This window comes from Xenopus laevis, chromosome 4L, assembly GCF_017654675.1.
Source record: "Xenopus laevis strain J_2021 chromosome 4L, Xenopus_laevis_v10.1, whole genome shotgun sequence".
Lineage (NCBI taxonomy): Eukaryota > Metazoa > Chordata > Amphibia > Anura > Pipidae > Xenopus > Xenopus laevis.
The window spans coordinates 99,738,492-99,755,778 of record NC_054377.1 but is presented as its reverse complement, the minus strand read 5'-3'; the positions used below and the strand labels follow the sequence as shown (position 1 = coordinate 99,755,778).

The 17,287-nt window shown below is 35.6% G+C and overlaps 1 protein-coding gene across 2 annotated transcripts in view; it reads right to left on the bottom strand.

Moving 5' to 3' along the window:
* Positions 1-17,287, bottom strand: part of abca4.L (ATP binding cassette subfamily A member 4 L homeolog) — a 107,887-nt gene that overhangs the window by 10,367 nt on the left and 80,233 nt on the right. For both annotated transcript variants that reach the window (XM_041589396.1, NM_001095553.1), the window contains 13 exon segments: positions 16,513-16,705; positions 15,171-15,265; positions 10,164-10,196; positions 9,699-9,804; positions 9,530-9,604; positions 8,900-9,069; positions 7,968-8,145; positions 7,258-7,373; positions 6,659-6,806; positions 4,466-4,589; positions 3,910-4,039; positions 3,117-3,237; positions 2,296-2,358 (listed from right to left, as the gene is read on the bottom strand). In XM_041589396.1, the coding sequence (XP_041445330.1) occupies positions 2,296-2,358; positions 3,117-3,237; positions 3,910-4,039; positions 4,466-4,589; positions 6,659-6,806; positions 7,258-7,373; positions 7,968-8,145; positions 8,900-9,069; positions 9,530-9,604; positions 9,699-9,804; positions 10,164-10,196; positions 15,171-15,265; positions 16,513-16,705 (1,552 nt within the window).

The window sequence follows — 17,287 nt, the reverse complement described above, 5'->3', positions numbered from 1 at the left end:
CAATTCAAATATTGTATTATAAATATTCACATTTTTCATGAGTAAGCTACATGAAATGTACCCTTACTTTATTCAGCAGAACTGTGCTTAGTACAGAGAGGAATGTTTGTGCTGGTGTAAACTATACAGGCTACCAAAAAAACATGGAGTTGTTCCTGCTTTGTAGTTTCCCATTTATAGCCCTGTTCAGTTGGTCAATGCCCCCTATGGTGTCTACAACATCCCTTGAATTCTAGGTCATGCCCTTTTCTGGCTTTTTAAGCAATTCTATAACTGTGAGCAGAGTCGATAATCATAATGTCAACAAAACTCACATTCAGTACATCCAGTTCTTAATATTTTCCATTCAATCTAAAAGAATGATCACATGCAGTTGATTTAGAATGAACTTTTCTAAATTAGCATTTACAATAAAAGCATCGTGTGCTTTTTTCCATATAAAAATGCTTATTTGTCTTGTTTGTCTTTCCAGGGGTTTTTGGGACGGGTTATGAATACAGTATGTTAACTAAGGTTCTTTTGAGTCCAATGGGATTTTGTGAAGACAACAGTTTACAGGCAGTTGAACAAAGATGCTGCATACAAACTAGGACTTTAAAGAAAGCATATTTTATGAGAATGAATCAACTTTTAAAAAAAAAAGTCTGAATGTAATAAAATCAAATTTAAAAAAATCGCAGAAAAAACTCTTGAATACCTTGAATTCGTGTTTTAGCTTAATTTGAACAAAAAGTTGACATTTTAGATAGGACAGCGCCCACGTATACATGACCTTGCAAGCTTTCTAATGCTGTTTTACATGTGATTATGGTGTGTTGTTTTTTTTCTAAATAAACAAAAATTTGTGTTTTAAACCATTATTTTTGTGCAAAACAGATTGAATTGCAGAAAAAAAATAAAAACATTGATAAATAACCCCCTTGATGTCTCTTCGTAATCACCCCTTACAAATTAAAGGGCACATGTTGTCAAGAAATGTTATCCCAAACCAAAGGTTGGGTATAACAGTAGCTTTTTTTTTTATAAATGCCCTCAACCAGCGATTGGACCCTCGCATGTGCATAATGAGTAAGTTGCGGCATTCGCTCATTATGCGCATGCGTGTGCCCCAACATGGCCGCTCTCACCCAGCGGTCCCTCCTAGTCTGGATGGCCTACTGCTGGCAGGGGGCAATTAAAAAAAAAAACTACTGAGTATAGGCTCTATTAGCCTATCTTATTTTTAGGACAACATCTGAAATTGGGAGTTTTCTCCAAAAAATAATAACTAAAAGGTGGTTAAAATTTCAAATGCATTTATTAGGACATACAGGTGAAGGCTGATGTGGGGCTGGGAAATGTCGAACAATAACGAACTTATTCTAACATACAGTAATCCTTAGATACACTAATCACTGATTATATGTCAATATTTCATTACTTTAACTTTATACTACAGTATAATATTCATTATTATTTACTATTTAGATTTATATTACATCTTGTTCCCTGAGTACCTCGCTTTAGTAAGAAAAAATGCTTTTGAAGTACTCTTTGTAGTACTCATTGATCAGCATTCATTTACTTTTTATCCTTTATTTTGATTTTCATATTTTCACATTTCTCATTATTTGGGTATTTACTATGTATTCATTTTCTCATGATGTACTTTCATATACAGTATAGTATATTTTCTCCCCTTTTTTCATAATCCCAGCTATTGGACTTTACTGTGGTATGTGCTTATATTGGCATTTTGCACCATTTTCTTCATTTGATAATATTTTTTGGTAACAGGTGCCCTTAAAGGGGGATATAGGGTTAGCTACCCGTAACCAGATTCTGAGGAATCACCCTGAATCTTAATTTTAAACAATATTTTTTTCATATTACCTAATTTGCACAGCTGACCACCAGATGGTGCAATTAGACTTTGGAATCTTTCTGTAAATACACTGTTGTAATGCCAGACACTGGCAAGTTAGAGAAAAGTATGGCCAAAACAACTGGTTTGTTTTATTATGATTATCTTAAAAAATTCAGACATTATACTATAGGGGCCTTAATAAAAAAAAGATTGCCTAAATTAATGTATCTTTTTCTTTGTGATTAATTTATCAAAATTACTAATATTAAGTAAACTTTGAGTTTGAACCTGATTTAATATAAAAGAACCTTTAGTATAATGTTTTTCTATTATTAAATTAAAATATTGCCAGTCTGGTTAATATTGGGTCATGTGAAGAACTGCTTTAATTAAAACAAATAGTTACATTTTATTTCCTTTAAATGCTATTTCTTTGCCAAAGGACATACCTCTCCAGGCCGGACACCAAGACAGAGTCTATCCACTGCAGGACTCTGTTTCCCTGGATATGTCTGCAATGAATAAATCTCATTAATAAGATTCAGACTAATTTGGAAAACCTGTTATCCAGAAAGCTCCAAATTATAGAAAGTCCCTCTCCCATAGACTCCATTTTAATCAAATATTTAAAAAAAAAATCAAAACTATTTACTTTTTCTCTGTAGTAATAATAAAGCAGTACTTTGTACTTGATGGTAACTAAACTGCATGAATCCATATTGGGTTTGAAATGTTTTTATGCAAACTTAATGTATGCAGATCTAAATTATAGAAAGGCTCCTTATCCAGAAAACCCCAGGTCCCAAGAATTCTGGATGACAGATCCTATACCTGTATAACCTTTTGTTGCACAGCACAGCCCCAGTGGCCTGGTTAACAAGCATGGGCTTGTCATTTGAAATAATAACTGCAACTATGAGAATCAACTACTGACAGTGTTAATGTGAAGTGTATGCAGCTACACAGGAGGCAGTTGGGTCAGTGGGGCCCAGGCCCGGACTGGCAATCTGTGGGTTCTGGCAAATGCCAGAGGGGCTGCTGTAAGGTCCCATAGAAAGTGACTATTAAGTGGACTGTTTTAGGCCTCTGTGTACTAGGAATGACAGGGCCTATTTTGAATCCCAGTCCAGTCCTGGTGGGGCCCTATGCCCCACTTAAAAAAGTGCTTTAAAAAGTTCACATACTCTTTTATTACAGGGGCCTTCTGCTGTGTATGTCCATCACTGCATGTATGCAAAAAGAATTAGAATGAAAACAAACACAGCCTTACCTTAGTTAATTCCTTCAATTTTAAGATATCATTTTTTCCTCCCCCTTTCATGACTCTCTGCCTTTCCTGTGCAATATCTTCATCTTCACCATCTATAGACCCTTTAGGAGGTTCTGCAAACCTGCACCCGAGAAAATGAATTATAAAAAACATTTTTAAATGGACATTTCGTTATTGATACTATTATAGTTTTGACCATCATTTTACTGATAGATCTTATAATTCACTATGTTTACAGTTATCAGAAGGCGTAATGTCCAGTTCACTAGTTCAACAAGTGAGGTTAGAGAAAGCAGGTTGTGGGCAGAGCCGGATTTACATAGCAGGCGCCCCTAGGCCCGCTGCTGTTTGTCAATCCGTCCCCTCCCTTTTATTCAATCAATTTTTCATGATCGGACCAGAACAATGGGGATTGGCGTACAGGAAATTTTAAAACTATCTCCTGCGCCTCTTCAGTGTTTCTGAACCAATGTGGGTGTAGCTGGGCAACATGCAGCCCACTAAAATCCTGACACCCTAGGCCCGGGCCTTGGTGGCCTCTCCACAAATCCAGGCCTGGTTGTGGGTGACGTTGCGTTACACTCTCCAAAGAAGAGCCAAGTGGAGGCATCAGACAGGAGACCTGGTTTCAACTAGCAGAGAGGAACCTAGCTGGAGAAGACATTGTGGAGGGCCTTTAAGTCAGAGAATCCATCACTTCACCATGGAACAAGGCAAAGTAGGAGTCCAATTACTCTGCCAGTCTAAAATGAATGTTCTGACCTTTCTGCTGTGCAATGAGCACAGTACTTACCATGTGCCTAAAAAGAAGCGGTGCTGGATTAGGAGATTTAAAGTGAAGTATACAACTCCTTCAACTGCCATTGCAAAGATATTCCTGCCCAGGAACTCCCACTGGAACGGGTTTGAGATATGCTCTTCACCTAAAAAAATTGACATGTTGTTGTCACTATATGCAGTTTGTGGTAAGATGCATTGCATTAACAATAGATATTAATTAACAATAGACAACGCATAGAAGTTTGCCTGAAAATTAAGCATTCACATACACCCCTTTCTGCTTCTCCTCGGTGAGAAAGCATGTAAATATCATTGTTGCTCCTCAGAACTATAATATTTACATGAACTATACCACATCCTTGTATTGAATGTCCTTATACTGAATTACATCTCTTTACTTCTTTTTGGGGAGCCTGTTTCTACACTTTTAACAGGATCATTTGAAAAAGCATGCCACAACATAATGTGCTCAGAAATAACAAGATATTTTGTTGCTGTGAGCTGGCCACATGCCATTACCTGTTTTACAATTTGTGTCTGAATATTGAGGAGCATCTTTATGAACTCACCAAATCGAGCATATACATCTGTCACTGCTTGGTTCATGGCTAAGTCTATGAGTCCTCGGCCCAGGCAGAAATGTGGGAATATAAGTAACAGATCCTTCAGCTTCTCATTGAACTTCAATAGAGACTGAAAAAAAGATAGTTTTGTCAGCAAGATCACTAAAAAGTGACGAATACACTAGACGAATACACTGTAAAAGGCAGAGGAACCAATGTGTAGCTATTACCATAAAATTACACATACATGTAATTATATTCCCATGGAAGGTTTTCTACTGTGTACACTGTGTTGTATCCCTACATTTCTACTTACATTATGCTACCAATATAGACAATTAGATATTTAGAGCCCAGGGCCAGAATTTGGTGCATGAGTCACAGGAGGATAGCAAAGATATAGGATAGCACCAATTGAGTAGTAATTGCTGCCATTCCTGAATACTTGCACCCATACATGCCCCTAACAATATACATCTGCCTATTGTGTTCTGATAAATTACATACAAGTGAACACATTGACGCAAAGGAGCTTAGGCTGGACGTGGTGGTAGCAGAGTTCCACTAGTACTGTACCTTGCGTCAATAACTGTAACTGACTTTTGGCAGGCAAATTGCCATTAAAAAAGTCACACTGGAAATGTTGTCATTTTAACACGAATCAAATGGAATTTGTTTCTATGGCAACATGTGAGCTATTTGTCACATGCGAGTTTAGATTTATGCAACTTAGAATGTCTGCAATTATGTTGGGAAAAATTGCTTCATTGTGGGTAATAAAACCTGGTCATGAGTTGTGATTAAGAGCTTTGTACTCTTATAATAAAAGATGTGACATATTGACAAATATAATTGTGTTATGTTAATATTCCCTTTGATTCAACTCACATTTCTACTCTCATCTTAATATCAAGATAGTTCCGTGCAAGCTTCCTTGAGTTGTTTTGTTATACATATTACAGGTATGGGATCCATAATCATGAAATCCCTTATCTAGAAAGCTCTGAATTATGGAAAGGCTGTCTCCCATAGGCGCCATTTTATCCAAAAAAAATTTCTAAATGATTTTTTTTCTCTGTAATAAAGAAACAGTACCTTGTACTTGATCCAAACTGATACAATTAATCCTTATTAGAAGGAAAATCAGCCTTTTGGGTTTATTTAATGTTTACATGATTTTCTAGTAGGTTTATTTTTGTATGTAATTTTTAGTTGAAGTTTCTTAACCTGACTGTTTTGCCAACTTGACTGTCCCATCTCAGCCTGTCATGGGGCATCTGTAAAAGCATTGTGCAAATACTTTATGGCAAAGTTATAAGTAGCTCTCAAAGGCATTATTATGACAGATGTTTAATTTCTGGTGTCGGTATCTCTTTAAAGGGATCCTGTCATCAGAAAACATGTTTTTTTTCAAAATGCATCAGTTAATAGTGCTAATCCAGCAGACTTCTGCACTGAAATCCATTTCTCAAAAGAGCAAACAGATTTTTTTATATTCAATTTTAAAATCTGACATGGGGCTAGACATTTTGTCAATTTCCCAGCTGCCCCTGGTCATGTGACTTGTGCCTGCACTTTAGGAGGGAAATGCTTTCTGGCAGGCTGCTGTTTTTCCTTCTCAATGTAACTGAATGTGTCTCAGTGAGACAGGGGTTTTTACTATTGAGTGTTGTTCTTAGATCTACCAGGCAGCTGTTATCTTGTGTTAGGGAGCTGCTATCTGGTTACCTTCCCATTGTTCTTTTGTTTGGCTGCTGGGGGGGAAAGGGAGGGGGGTGATATCACTCCAACTTGCAGTACAGCAGTAAAGAGTGATTGAAGTTTAACAGAGCACAAGTCACATGACTTGGGGCAGCTGGGAAATTGACAATATGTCTAGCCCCATGTCAGATTTCAAAATTGAATATAAAAAAATCTGTTTGCTCTTTTGAGAAATGGATTTCTGTGCAGAATTCTGCTGGAGCAGCACTATTAACTGATTCATTTTGAAAAAAAATGTTTTTCCTATGACAGTACCCCTTTAAGGCATGAAGATCCAAATTATGGAAAGATCCCTTAGCATTCTGAATAGCAGGTCCCATACCTGTACATACAAATAACTGAAGCACTGTTCATAACAAGTATTTAAAAATAGAAGGGGATATAGGGCATAGTATAGCAACTATGAATTGCTATCATAACAACCACAGTTTGACTTACCCTGTTGTTCTCAAACAGGTCCAGGATAAATGTTATGGCACTGCTATTTATGCCAATGAATAGATTGATGCAAGATAATGCAACATAGGCAGTGCTAGGGACATTGAACAAGTAAGAGGCAGGATACATCATAGGGATCACAGCCCACCTGTAAAGCAAAATTCACAAGAGAAAGTGACTTGTTAGGCACATGACAGTGTTTTTCTTTGTATATAGTATGTGAGTCCTAATTTAATTTGAAGTATGCTCTGTGTACTGTATGCTATGAAAGGAGCTTACAACATTGACCCACATTTCAAATGGCATCGTTTCCTGTAGAAAGCCTTCCATGCACGCTTTCACAGGTATTAGGATGTGTCATGCTGACCATTTCAAATCAATGTCTTGATATTATTTTAAAATCTGTGCTACATTTTTATGAATCAATATTTTTCAAAGTGGGCATATGTGAATGTATTTACTAAGGACAGCAAGTCATCCAAGTGATTGTAACATTTAAGCATTTTAACAGATCCACCGAAACCTGTAAAATATAACTTTACAGCAGGCCCTTTTTGCTACTACTAAACAGAATAATTAGTTCACAGAGTCATACTTACCCATAGAAAAATAGCAATGCAATCAGCGCAGGCAGGTTAGTGGAAGAAGTGTAGGCTTTCTTGTCAAAAGCAAAGAATATTATGACAACCATGGCAACACTTAAAGCATAATTTACCTGGTGTGGGGGAAAGAGAGCAGGTGAGTTTATTGGCAGATGATATAGAACAAGGGTATGTATGTTTGCTGTAGTCATACTAAGAATCTATATATTTATAGTAATGACAGATTTAGAAAAATTAGCTCTAAAAGCCAAAGTACATCTTTATTTTAATTGTTACAAATATTTCCTTTGTGTGAACTCTATTCTTGATCATTGCTACTTAAGCAGCAACAGTCTGTAGGGTCCTGTAGGGTTCTTATGCTAGTTTTTTTAAACAGCCTGTTATGTTACTGGGCAAAGGTTTGTGTAGCTCATTCTATAAAATAGAGTAACCTTTCTCATGTTTTGGGAGGCATTGCTCCGGAACAGCTCTATCAAGAACCACTGCAATTCCCATAGTATTGCTCAATGCCATGCCTGCAACTGGAAACCTTTGACAATGCAACTTATTGGTAACCACAGCTGTTCTTGCTAAAGTGGTGATGTTAGGAGTTGTACTACTGCAAAACTGGAGTGAGGCCCATTATATACACCAGCTGGTCTTTGTCTTGCAGTGCAATCATTTTAAACTTAATTTGTGTGTAAAGGAGTGAAGCATTTATTACTCACTATATCCCAAGCAAAGTTTGTGAGCCAGTAAATAGCAGGAGTAACGCCGCTGACGAACTGAAGATGCTTGGCATTGGACACTCTTTCTTGAATCAAATAGAGAACAAAACTGGCTGGGATGAATGACATGGCAAAAATCACACAGATTGCAACAACTACATCCACTGAGGTTGTCAACCTGGAAAGAGAATAGTAATCCTTATATCTGAAATCACGTACAATTAAGAGACATATAAAGAGATAAAAATAAGACTATTGATGAAATAATATAAAAACCCACTGGAAATATAAATATTGTACAGGGTAGTAAAATAAGAATTTTGATTTGGAATTTGAATATAATTGAAATTTGAATTTGTTTTTCATTTGGACTTAGAATTGCATTATAATCCTTTATTTTTTAAGTTTTATTATCCCCTGACCCTTGAATCTGAAAATACACCAACTAAAACCTGTCGTGGTCATGTAGGAGTTAATGGCAAAGGTCCCTTCAACCATTTGAAGATGTTAGTAACCTTCATGATGCTCAAGTTTTTTTCGGTGGGTTTTGCTTGAAAACCCGATCAATTTGATCGATTCAAGGTTTTTTTCACAAAAAACTCAATCAATTCAAATTTGTGGCTTGTTAACTCACTGAATCTAGTTTTTTCCATTCAAGTTGTTTCTAAAATTAGAAACCATTTGAGTTGTGAGTTCATTCAAGATCATTTAAGGTTTTAAAATGCTCACCCTTTGATAAATTGCCCCCTTAATTGGTAGTGGAATTGAGAAAGGAGATGGACTAGGAATTTAAAGTCAATTGAACAAGAAAAAACAGTTAGTGGAATTTAAAGTCAATTGAACAAGAAAAAACAATTAGTGGGAGGGGGTGGAGATGAAACTATGCCCAATTCTAAAACAGTTACCGTTCCTAGACTGAATCATCTGCTTACACTGTGACTTCAGAAAGCTGATCCTTTGTGAGATTCAGAGGATGGTTCATTGCAGTTATACCATATTCTTCAGGATCCTTGTCTTCACCCAGATTGGCTCGTAATATAGCATTGTTAGCAACATTGATAAAGATAACCATTGAATGCCAACCCTTATTGTTAAACCATACCTAAAAAAAAGCAGAATGATGTATCTGTAATGTTACACAGTTGACTTGTGTGTGAACAACAGTTGTGACAAAGTACTTGAGTTTAATCAGGCTCCCAGGCTTCTTGGCTGCTGAAACAAATATGTTGCTATATGAGCCGGGGTATACCTACTACTAATCAAAAACAATAACTGAAAAACTAACATTATATTATTCTTGATATTACTATTATATTTGAAGAAAGCAGCAAACTGTGTTGCTTTTGAAACACAAGCCTTCCTAATTTTATCATAACACAATTTGACTGGGCAAAATTATTAACCTAAATATAATGGATAGGTAAGCAGAGAACACATGTCAATGGTATTGTGTAAGTCAGTCTCTACCCCAAACATTATAAGTAAGAGCAAAACCCAGAGATGTGATGCAGCAAAGTCAGTATAGTGAATGAAATACTTTCATGAACATGTTATAGGACTACCTTGATGTTGTCTTCAGTTTCCAGATGCTGGAGGAAGGTCTGCAGTTCTTGTGAAACAGTCTTTGTTGTTGTGCCCTAATCAAAACATCATTAAATGTAAATAGATACTTTCATATTTAATAATGATACATTTTAATTATTCTATTTAAAGCAATTAGTCTTTACTCACAGCTGTCACATTGGTCATTTTACCAAGATGACTGAAAAAGGAAATAATATCTCCCTCCTTCACGTGCAGAACAGGAAGTTTTCCACCAACAGAAATTCCCCCATACCTATTGCCAAAAAAAACCCAAAACACATCATTATAATTTACCACATTGTCTTCCGTGGAAAGGAGGATGTTTTGAACAACAGTTAGGGCAGCCTTTTGTGTCTTTACTGTATAAACATATACAATATTTAGGCATTTAATATGGACCATAACACAAAGATTATGTTAAGAATCATAAGTCCTACTTTGCATCAATGAACATATTAAGGATCCCCAACATAACATTTCAATTACATTTGCATACAGTGATGTGTGAGCTCGTGTAATGTCAATCCTGCATTGCTTCTTATGATTCAACTGAACTTCATTATTCTTTCACATGAAACTAATATTTATAGCTTATGAATATAAAGTACTTACCTTTGTTCATTAACCCAGTATTTGCTTTTCATACTAGAACAGGAAGAAAAACAAATATTTTGTTAGTAAAAATATGTATGACTGTTTTTATAGTCCCATTTTGCTGTCCCAGACCAAGTGCTGGTACATCTATATTATACAGTCTACTACACTTTATAACATACCCCTTAATTAATTTTCTTTATGGGACAAGCACCATTCATGCAGAGATAGCAGTGATATTATATACACGTGCTGAATTTTAGCTCACTGATGTGTTGTCCCCTGGACATGCATTTCTTGGCTTAAATATGAATGAAAATAGCAATATTTTATAAAATATTTTTATTGCAAAAGATGCACTCGAAATTTTTGACAACATTGGGGTTCTATGTGAACAACTTAACCGCATATTGTTGTTTGTTTATTCAACATTTCCAAATTTTCACTTTGGTTCCGAATCTATATGAGGTCCTTTTATGAAGTAGTGAGGCTGATTTATGAACATGGGTTATAAAGTGCACAAGTAAAATTGCCAGTAGCAAACAATCAGAGGTATCATGGGAGAAGCACAGGTCATTGTGCTCCAAAAAACATGTCAGCATGTGGCAGTTGTTACACTTTACACAGTGCATTGCACTTTACAAATGAGGCTATAGGTCTTTGCTTTCATTTTCTAACTTGTAGACTGTTCAAAACATATCATTGATTGCTTGTGATGGGCACTTCTGCTTGTGTGAATGAGCACCTCCATTCATAACAAAAAGCCCCTGTATATTTTAGATCATTTAGCGCAATGGACCTGATAAAGGTCCTGCCAGGAACAAAAGGAACGGCATTACAGAAATTTAGTATAAGGGTTACTAGATCATTTAGGACAAATCTAATAAATACAAGTTGCTGGGCTGTGCCCTTCAACTGGATTTTCTAAAAAGTGTTCCCATTTCTTTTATATGATCTAGTAAACTAAACCATAGAATGTGGACTTGTGGACATACCCATAATGGATGCTCTTTCATATTTAAGCAACATAAAAACCAAAAATAGTTTTTGGCATAAAATATAATTAAATATTTTCATTAGTTTTAACATTATTTGCAATATAAGTGCTATTGATCTCTGCCCTTCTGTTTATATTTTCTGCTCTACTGATTCTGACGGGAATAATATAGCAGAATGCAACTGATTAACAAATCTGAAGGAGAACTTACTTCTTGCTACATTGTTTCAAGGGTCAGAGTGCAGACAACAATATGGATAAACAAATACTGCTTACAATAGTTACATCTACAAAGAACTATAAAAATATTTTTAACAAACACTTATTTGAAAAGTGTAGAAGTACATGTTCGTTATTCAAAACCAGTTTTTGAAGGGATAGCCTCTTTAATTTAACTGCACATTACTATGGATATGAATTATGAATTATCCATTAAGATACACTCTTTAGACTTTTAACTGATGGAGCAGTTTCAGTTGGATGGGTACCTCATTCACATATATGCATGAATAAGGGAATAGGGAAGGGAAGCTTTACTAATCCAAATATCAAGAACAATAGTAACAAAAACAATCAGTGACAGCCTATTTGTTATTCCTCAAAGAAACAGGATAATCTTTAGTTCTTTGAGTTCACTGGGAACTGAGGGGAAATAATCAACCCACAATCAGTTTCAGAAAGTACAACATCAAAAAATAGAAATATAAAAAGCGGCCCTATACTTGTATAGTACATGGAAACAATATTTCAGTGTGTAAAAAGGGTTTGTTTGACAAGAAAAATGTACAGGATGAATGTTCATTGTTTGCAGTAACATATGAGTGGGTTCTGGCTAGTTCACCTTCACAAAACTTATTGGGGGTCATTAACTCATGCCCCTGGTAAAAGTCTTTTAATGTTCATTTAGCTGCTAATCGCATCTGAGGCATTGCTTCATTTTGTACCTCACACTGGATTAAAAAATCAGGCGTAAATTGAGAGCACAGTACTGGGGAGCACAAGGCAGCCCTGTCCTGTTATTAATGCCTGCCATAGGGCAGAAAGTAAGGATAGGGTACGGCCTCTTTGCATTATTGGTCGTCCAGTGCAATGTTGCACAAACTGGGGACAGATAGGTGGTGGTATGGGGGATATTTAAATGCCTTTCCAAGTCCTCCTCTCAAAGTCCTCCTCTCAATATACAGAGCTGATGGATATACAGAGCTGATGGCTATACAGAGCTGATGGATGCATGATGTATTCATGCAGAAAGTGCAAGTGCACTCATGGTGGGGACAAGGCGCAAAGTTTGAAAAACATGTCAGCTTGTGTCTGCGTTTTGCAATTTGCACCATATCTTCTCATAAATGAGCCCTATTGTTTTCAAATTGAGCACAAAATGAGAACCTTTCCCATTGCTTTTTTTTAATTGATTCTTTTTCTTATTTTTTTAAATTTCCATTTTAACATCATCAACTAGTTTTGTTTCATTACTCAATGTACTTTACTTAAGGCTCTTATAGAGAGACTGTTAAAATATTACAGTTTTAGACTTTTTATTTGTTTTGCAAACTGCATATAAGATATACAGTAGAACCCTCATTTTGCATCCCCTGATATAAATTTTTCCCTCATTTTACATTATTGTTTTGTGGTCCCACCTATATATTATGCATAATACTTTTCCCTGATTTTACATTTTCCTGGATTTTACATAATTTTTTTCTGGTCCCCTGAAAAACTTAAAATGGGGGTTCTACTGTATACAGCATATATATATATATATATATATATATATATATATATATATATATATATATATATTCGTATGTGCATATGTAGCCAACGTGATGTTTCGGTCCTCTCAGGGAAAGGTCCCTGAGAGGACCGAAACGTCACGTTGGCTACATATGCACATATGAATATATTGCTTTTTCACTGAAACCCTGGTGTTGCTGGTCATTTTTGCACTACATATTTTTTACCGGGCACCCAGGTATAGAACCAAGAAGCGGTGTGCCACCCTATTGACTATATATATATATATATATATATATATATATATATATATATATATATATATATATATATATATATATATATATATATAATAAAAGGGGGGTGATTTATGAAATATCATTATTTTTACTCTTTTATCAAAACTTTTCTGACTGGCAAACATTTCCCTGACAGTCGAACCAACTGTGTAATAATATGTTTGACTGATTTGTGCCACTAAAAGGTTTATTATTACTGGATGTGATGGTCATTCGGTTTTCTACAAAAAATTATTTGGTTTGAAATAAAACAATGTACAGGTATGGGATCTGTCATCCGGAAACCCGTTATCCAGAAAGCTACGAATTTTGGAATGACCGTCTCCCATAGACTTCATTTTATCCAAATAATCCAAAATTTTAAAAATGATTTCCTTTTTTTCTGTAAAAACATTACCTTGTACTTGATTCAAACTAAGATATGATTAATAGGGATGCACCGAATCCATTATTTGGGATTCGGCCGAACCCCGAATCCTTCGTGAAAGATTCGGCCGAATACCAAACCGAATCCGAACCCTAATTTGCATATGCAAATTAAGGGTGGGAAGGGGGTAAATGTTTTACTTCCTTGTTTTCTGACAAAAAGTCACGTGATTTCCCTCCCCACCCCTAATTTACATATGCAAATTAGGGTTCGGATTTGGTTCGGCCTGGCAGAAGGATACGGCTGAATCGGAATCCTGCTGAAGAAAACCAAATCCTGGCCAAATCACGAACCGAATTCGGTGCATCCCTAATAATTAATCCTTATTGGAAGCAAAACCAGCCTATTGGGTTTATTTAATGTTTACATGATTTTCTAGTAGACGTAAGGTATGAAGATCCAAATTACGGAAAGATCTGTTATCCGGACCCCCCCAGGTCCTGAGCATTCTGGATAACAGGTCCCATACCTGTACAATAAGCTGAGAATGATCATGCTCTGCTCGACATACATCATTTGGCAGCAAATATCTCTAAAATACCTGAAGGATTCTTTTCTCAGGGATCATCACTTGCACACTATTCTGCTTTAATATTATTCCCACATGTTATCGTTTTGAAATTAAATATTAGTTAGGCAATACATTACTATGGGATAGTATGGTTTTTAACTGTATAGCTTTAAGCCATCTAGAATGCAATAGGAATAGGAAGTTATCATTTTCAGTTAACAAAGAATATTTAGAGAATGTGTTTAAGAAAAATGTTTGTAGGCACTTGTTCAGTTCTTTGATGTTTACCCAGAGGGATGACACACTAGTGATTTTAGCTATTTGAGTTACAAAAAGCCAGTGATACCTTTAAGATTTAGATTTGCCATTATATAGGTAGATAATTACAGGCTTGGAATGGAAAGCAGTTACAGCTTTTGTTAATGTTTAGTTACAGTGATGGGCAGATCCCATTTGTTTACCTTTAAACTTTTGAAACATACCCTGCCAGTGCATCTGTGGGACTTTATGCAAGCAATTGCTAATCCTTGTAGCAGTGTTTTTTGCACTAAAAGTTTCCTGTTTAATTTTTCGATTAATGGGATGCTGGAAGTTGTAGTTCAAAAGCAGCAGGAGGGAGGCAGGTTGGCATCAGTTATTACAAAGTATAATAATATTTTAATCCACAACAGCCCCTATAGGGCTGTGTAACAGGAAGAAAAACTCTCCCTACCTTAAGGTATTTAAAACTTCAAAGATGAAGAAACATATAATTATAATTCCTAATGCTTCTCAGGCATTAGAAATGTGTGAATTATTTCAGATATTTTGCCTTATGTCAACATTTAACATTCTGCATACACAAAAAAGATCCAATCTGTACTAAAATGTTGGCAGATACCAGACAAAAGTTGCATAGAAATTGTGAACTATGTACTACTTCTCTTTAACTATATAGATAAGCCTTTAGATTACACTTCTAAGGACTTATGATTTAACCATCTCTACTTTTTGTCTTTACGCTTATTGTAACATGATGAAAACCTTTGATGACAGCATGTTATATTCAGCGCACCTGCTTCTTATCAGATCAGGGTAGGTTTTGAGCAGAAAATCTGAAACATTTCGTTCAGTGAGGTCCTGAATAATCTCAGAGCTGGGCTGGATCCGCTGAGGAAACAAGAAATTCCATTTCACAATCATTATTTAGAATTAGCAAGATAACCTTCTCCTCTTGGGAACATTCTCTTGAATCAGACTCCAAAATGATAACCTTTGAGTTGTGTAGTGTTGGAACTAGAGTGGTAATGGAATGAAATGTTTATAAGAGAAGGAGAGAGCAAGCAATTAGTGTGTGGAAAAACCCACAGCACCACTAGACGATATCCACTGCCTGAATGTTAAGATTTGCCGAGAGGAGAAACGCATAACAAATATTTGATTCAAATATTTTTTTCTAAAACATGAGCTGCCAGGCTTTCAAAGTCATACAATACTGTATAGGAAAAATAGTTTAGCATGTATATAATAATATAATGTATCTTGTATTGGACTAAAATACTGCCCATGATTTAAGAAATATTTCACATGTAGTTTGAAATTAACTTATATTCTTAGACATGTCACTGTGGAATTTGTTCACACTATACAGATAGTGGATAATAAATAATCTAGTAAATAATTCCCTAAAAAGTCCTCGTGCCATAGGCACTGAAAGACTTTCTCTTTATGGGACAATTACTGTAAATGCTTATACATATTTAAGGGTTATATTTAGCAAGGGTTGAATTTCGAATTTGAAAAACTTCGAAATTCAAATTCAAAAAGACCACATGAAATTAAGTCGAAGGTTTTTTTTGGCTGAATAGGTCAGTTTTCGATCGAATAGGTCCATATTCGGCAGAATTTGAATAGTTCGAATTGAAGTAATATCGCAATCGATTCAATTTGAATCAAAGTTTTTCCCAAAAAACCTTTGATTTTTCAAAGTCCACCATTTCACTCCAAATGGGTTTTAGGAGGTCCCCCATAGGCTAAAACAGCAATTCAGCAGGTTTTAGATGGCGAATGGTCAAAGTCGAATTTTTAAAGAGACAGTACATTCGATTTTCAATTTTTTTTAAAATTCAAATCAAATTTGGCCTATTCCCTAGTCGAAGTACACAAAAATAGCTTGAAATTCAAATTTTTTGAATTCAAAAAATTCACCTCGACCTTTGATAAATCTGCCCCTAAGTAAAGTAATCTACAGCAACCAACAATTACTGGTAGCAATTACCTTTGACTGTTTTCTATGGGTTGTATGACACTTTTGTACATAGGGTAATCAATCAAGTGGTACAATATATAAATATGGTTAAATCACTGAAAATGCTTTCCTGCAAAATAAGAAAGCATAGTAATAGATCAATCATTACCTGTGGAGGAGGGCGCCCCCCTGCACCTTCAGGGCATTCTGGGAGCATCATCAACTTACTCCTGGTACTACAGGTACATGACGGAGATGGATTATCACGGGTCCATTCTTGAGATAAGAGTATGTTGGTTACACTTGGAGACACAACAGGCATGGTCCATTCATTTGAAGTATTAGCACATGGGAACTTTTTGCTAAAACAAAATAAAATTATTTCTAATTTAAAAATGTATTGCTTAATATAAACAGTATCATGGGTACTGATGATGTTTCCTTGTGAATTTGATTTTGTTTCTTTGCAGCTGTTCTTTCATTGTTTTAGTTACCTGCGTAGTAGGTATGCATGTGAATAGTGATGTGACATCCAAGCACACAATTGCCTCATCTGTCTCTAGTATAATCCCACAAACTTTGTGGACAAAATCCTTGGGGTTCTAAATGTTAGCATGGCAGCAAAGTGTTTAGTGATATCACATGGCACAGAGCTGATGCTATTGACAACTGGCATGTGTTGAGATCCTTACGTGTTTGTATTATGAACTATATACAAGCATGGAGTGGCTTCCCTATGGAAAAGTTGGTGACTGATGTTTTTGTCCTTACCTAACTGTTGTAAGGAATCTATAATCTTTATTGTAATTGTTGTTGTGGTCCATTGTTTATATATATATTGTATATGGATTAACATTTAACTAACTAACTTAACTAACTAGTGTGGTCAGTTGAAAATGATAATCTAAGGTGCTGATCTCTTTTACGACCATGTCAAACAATGT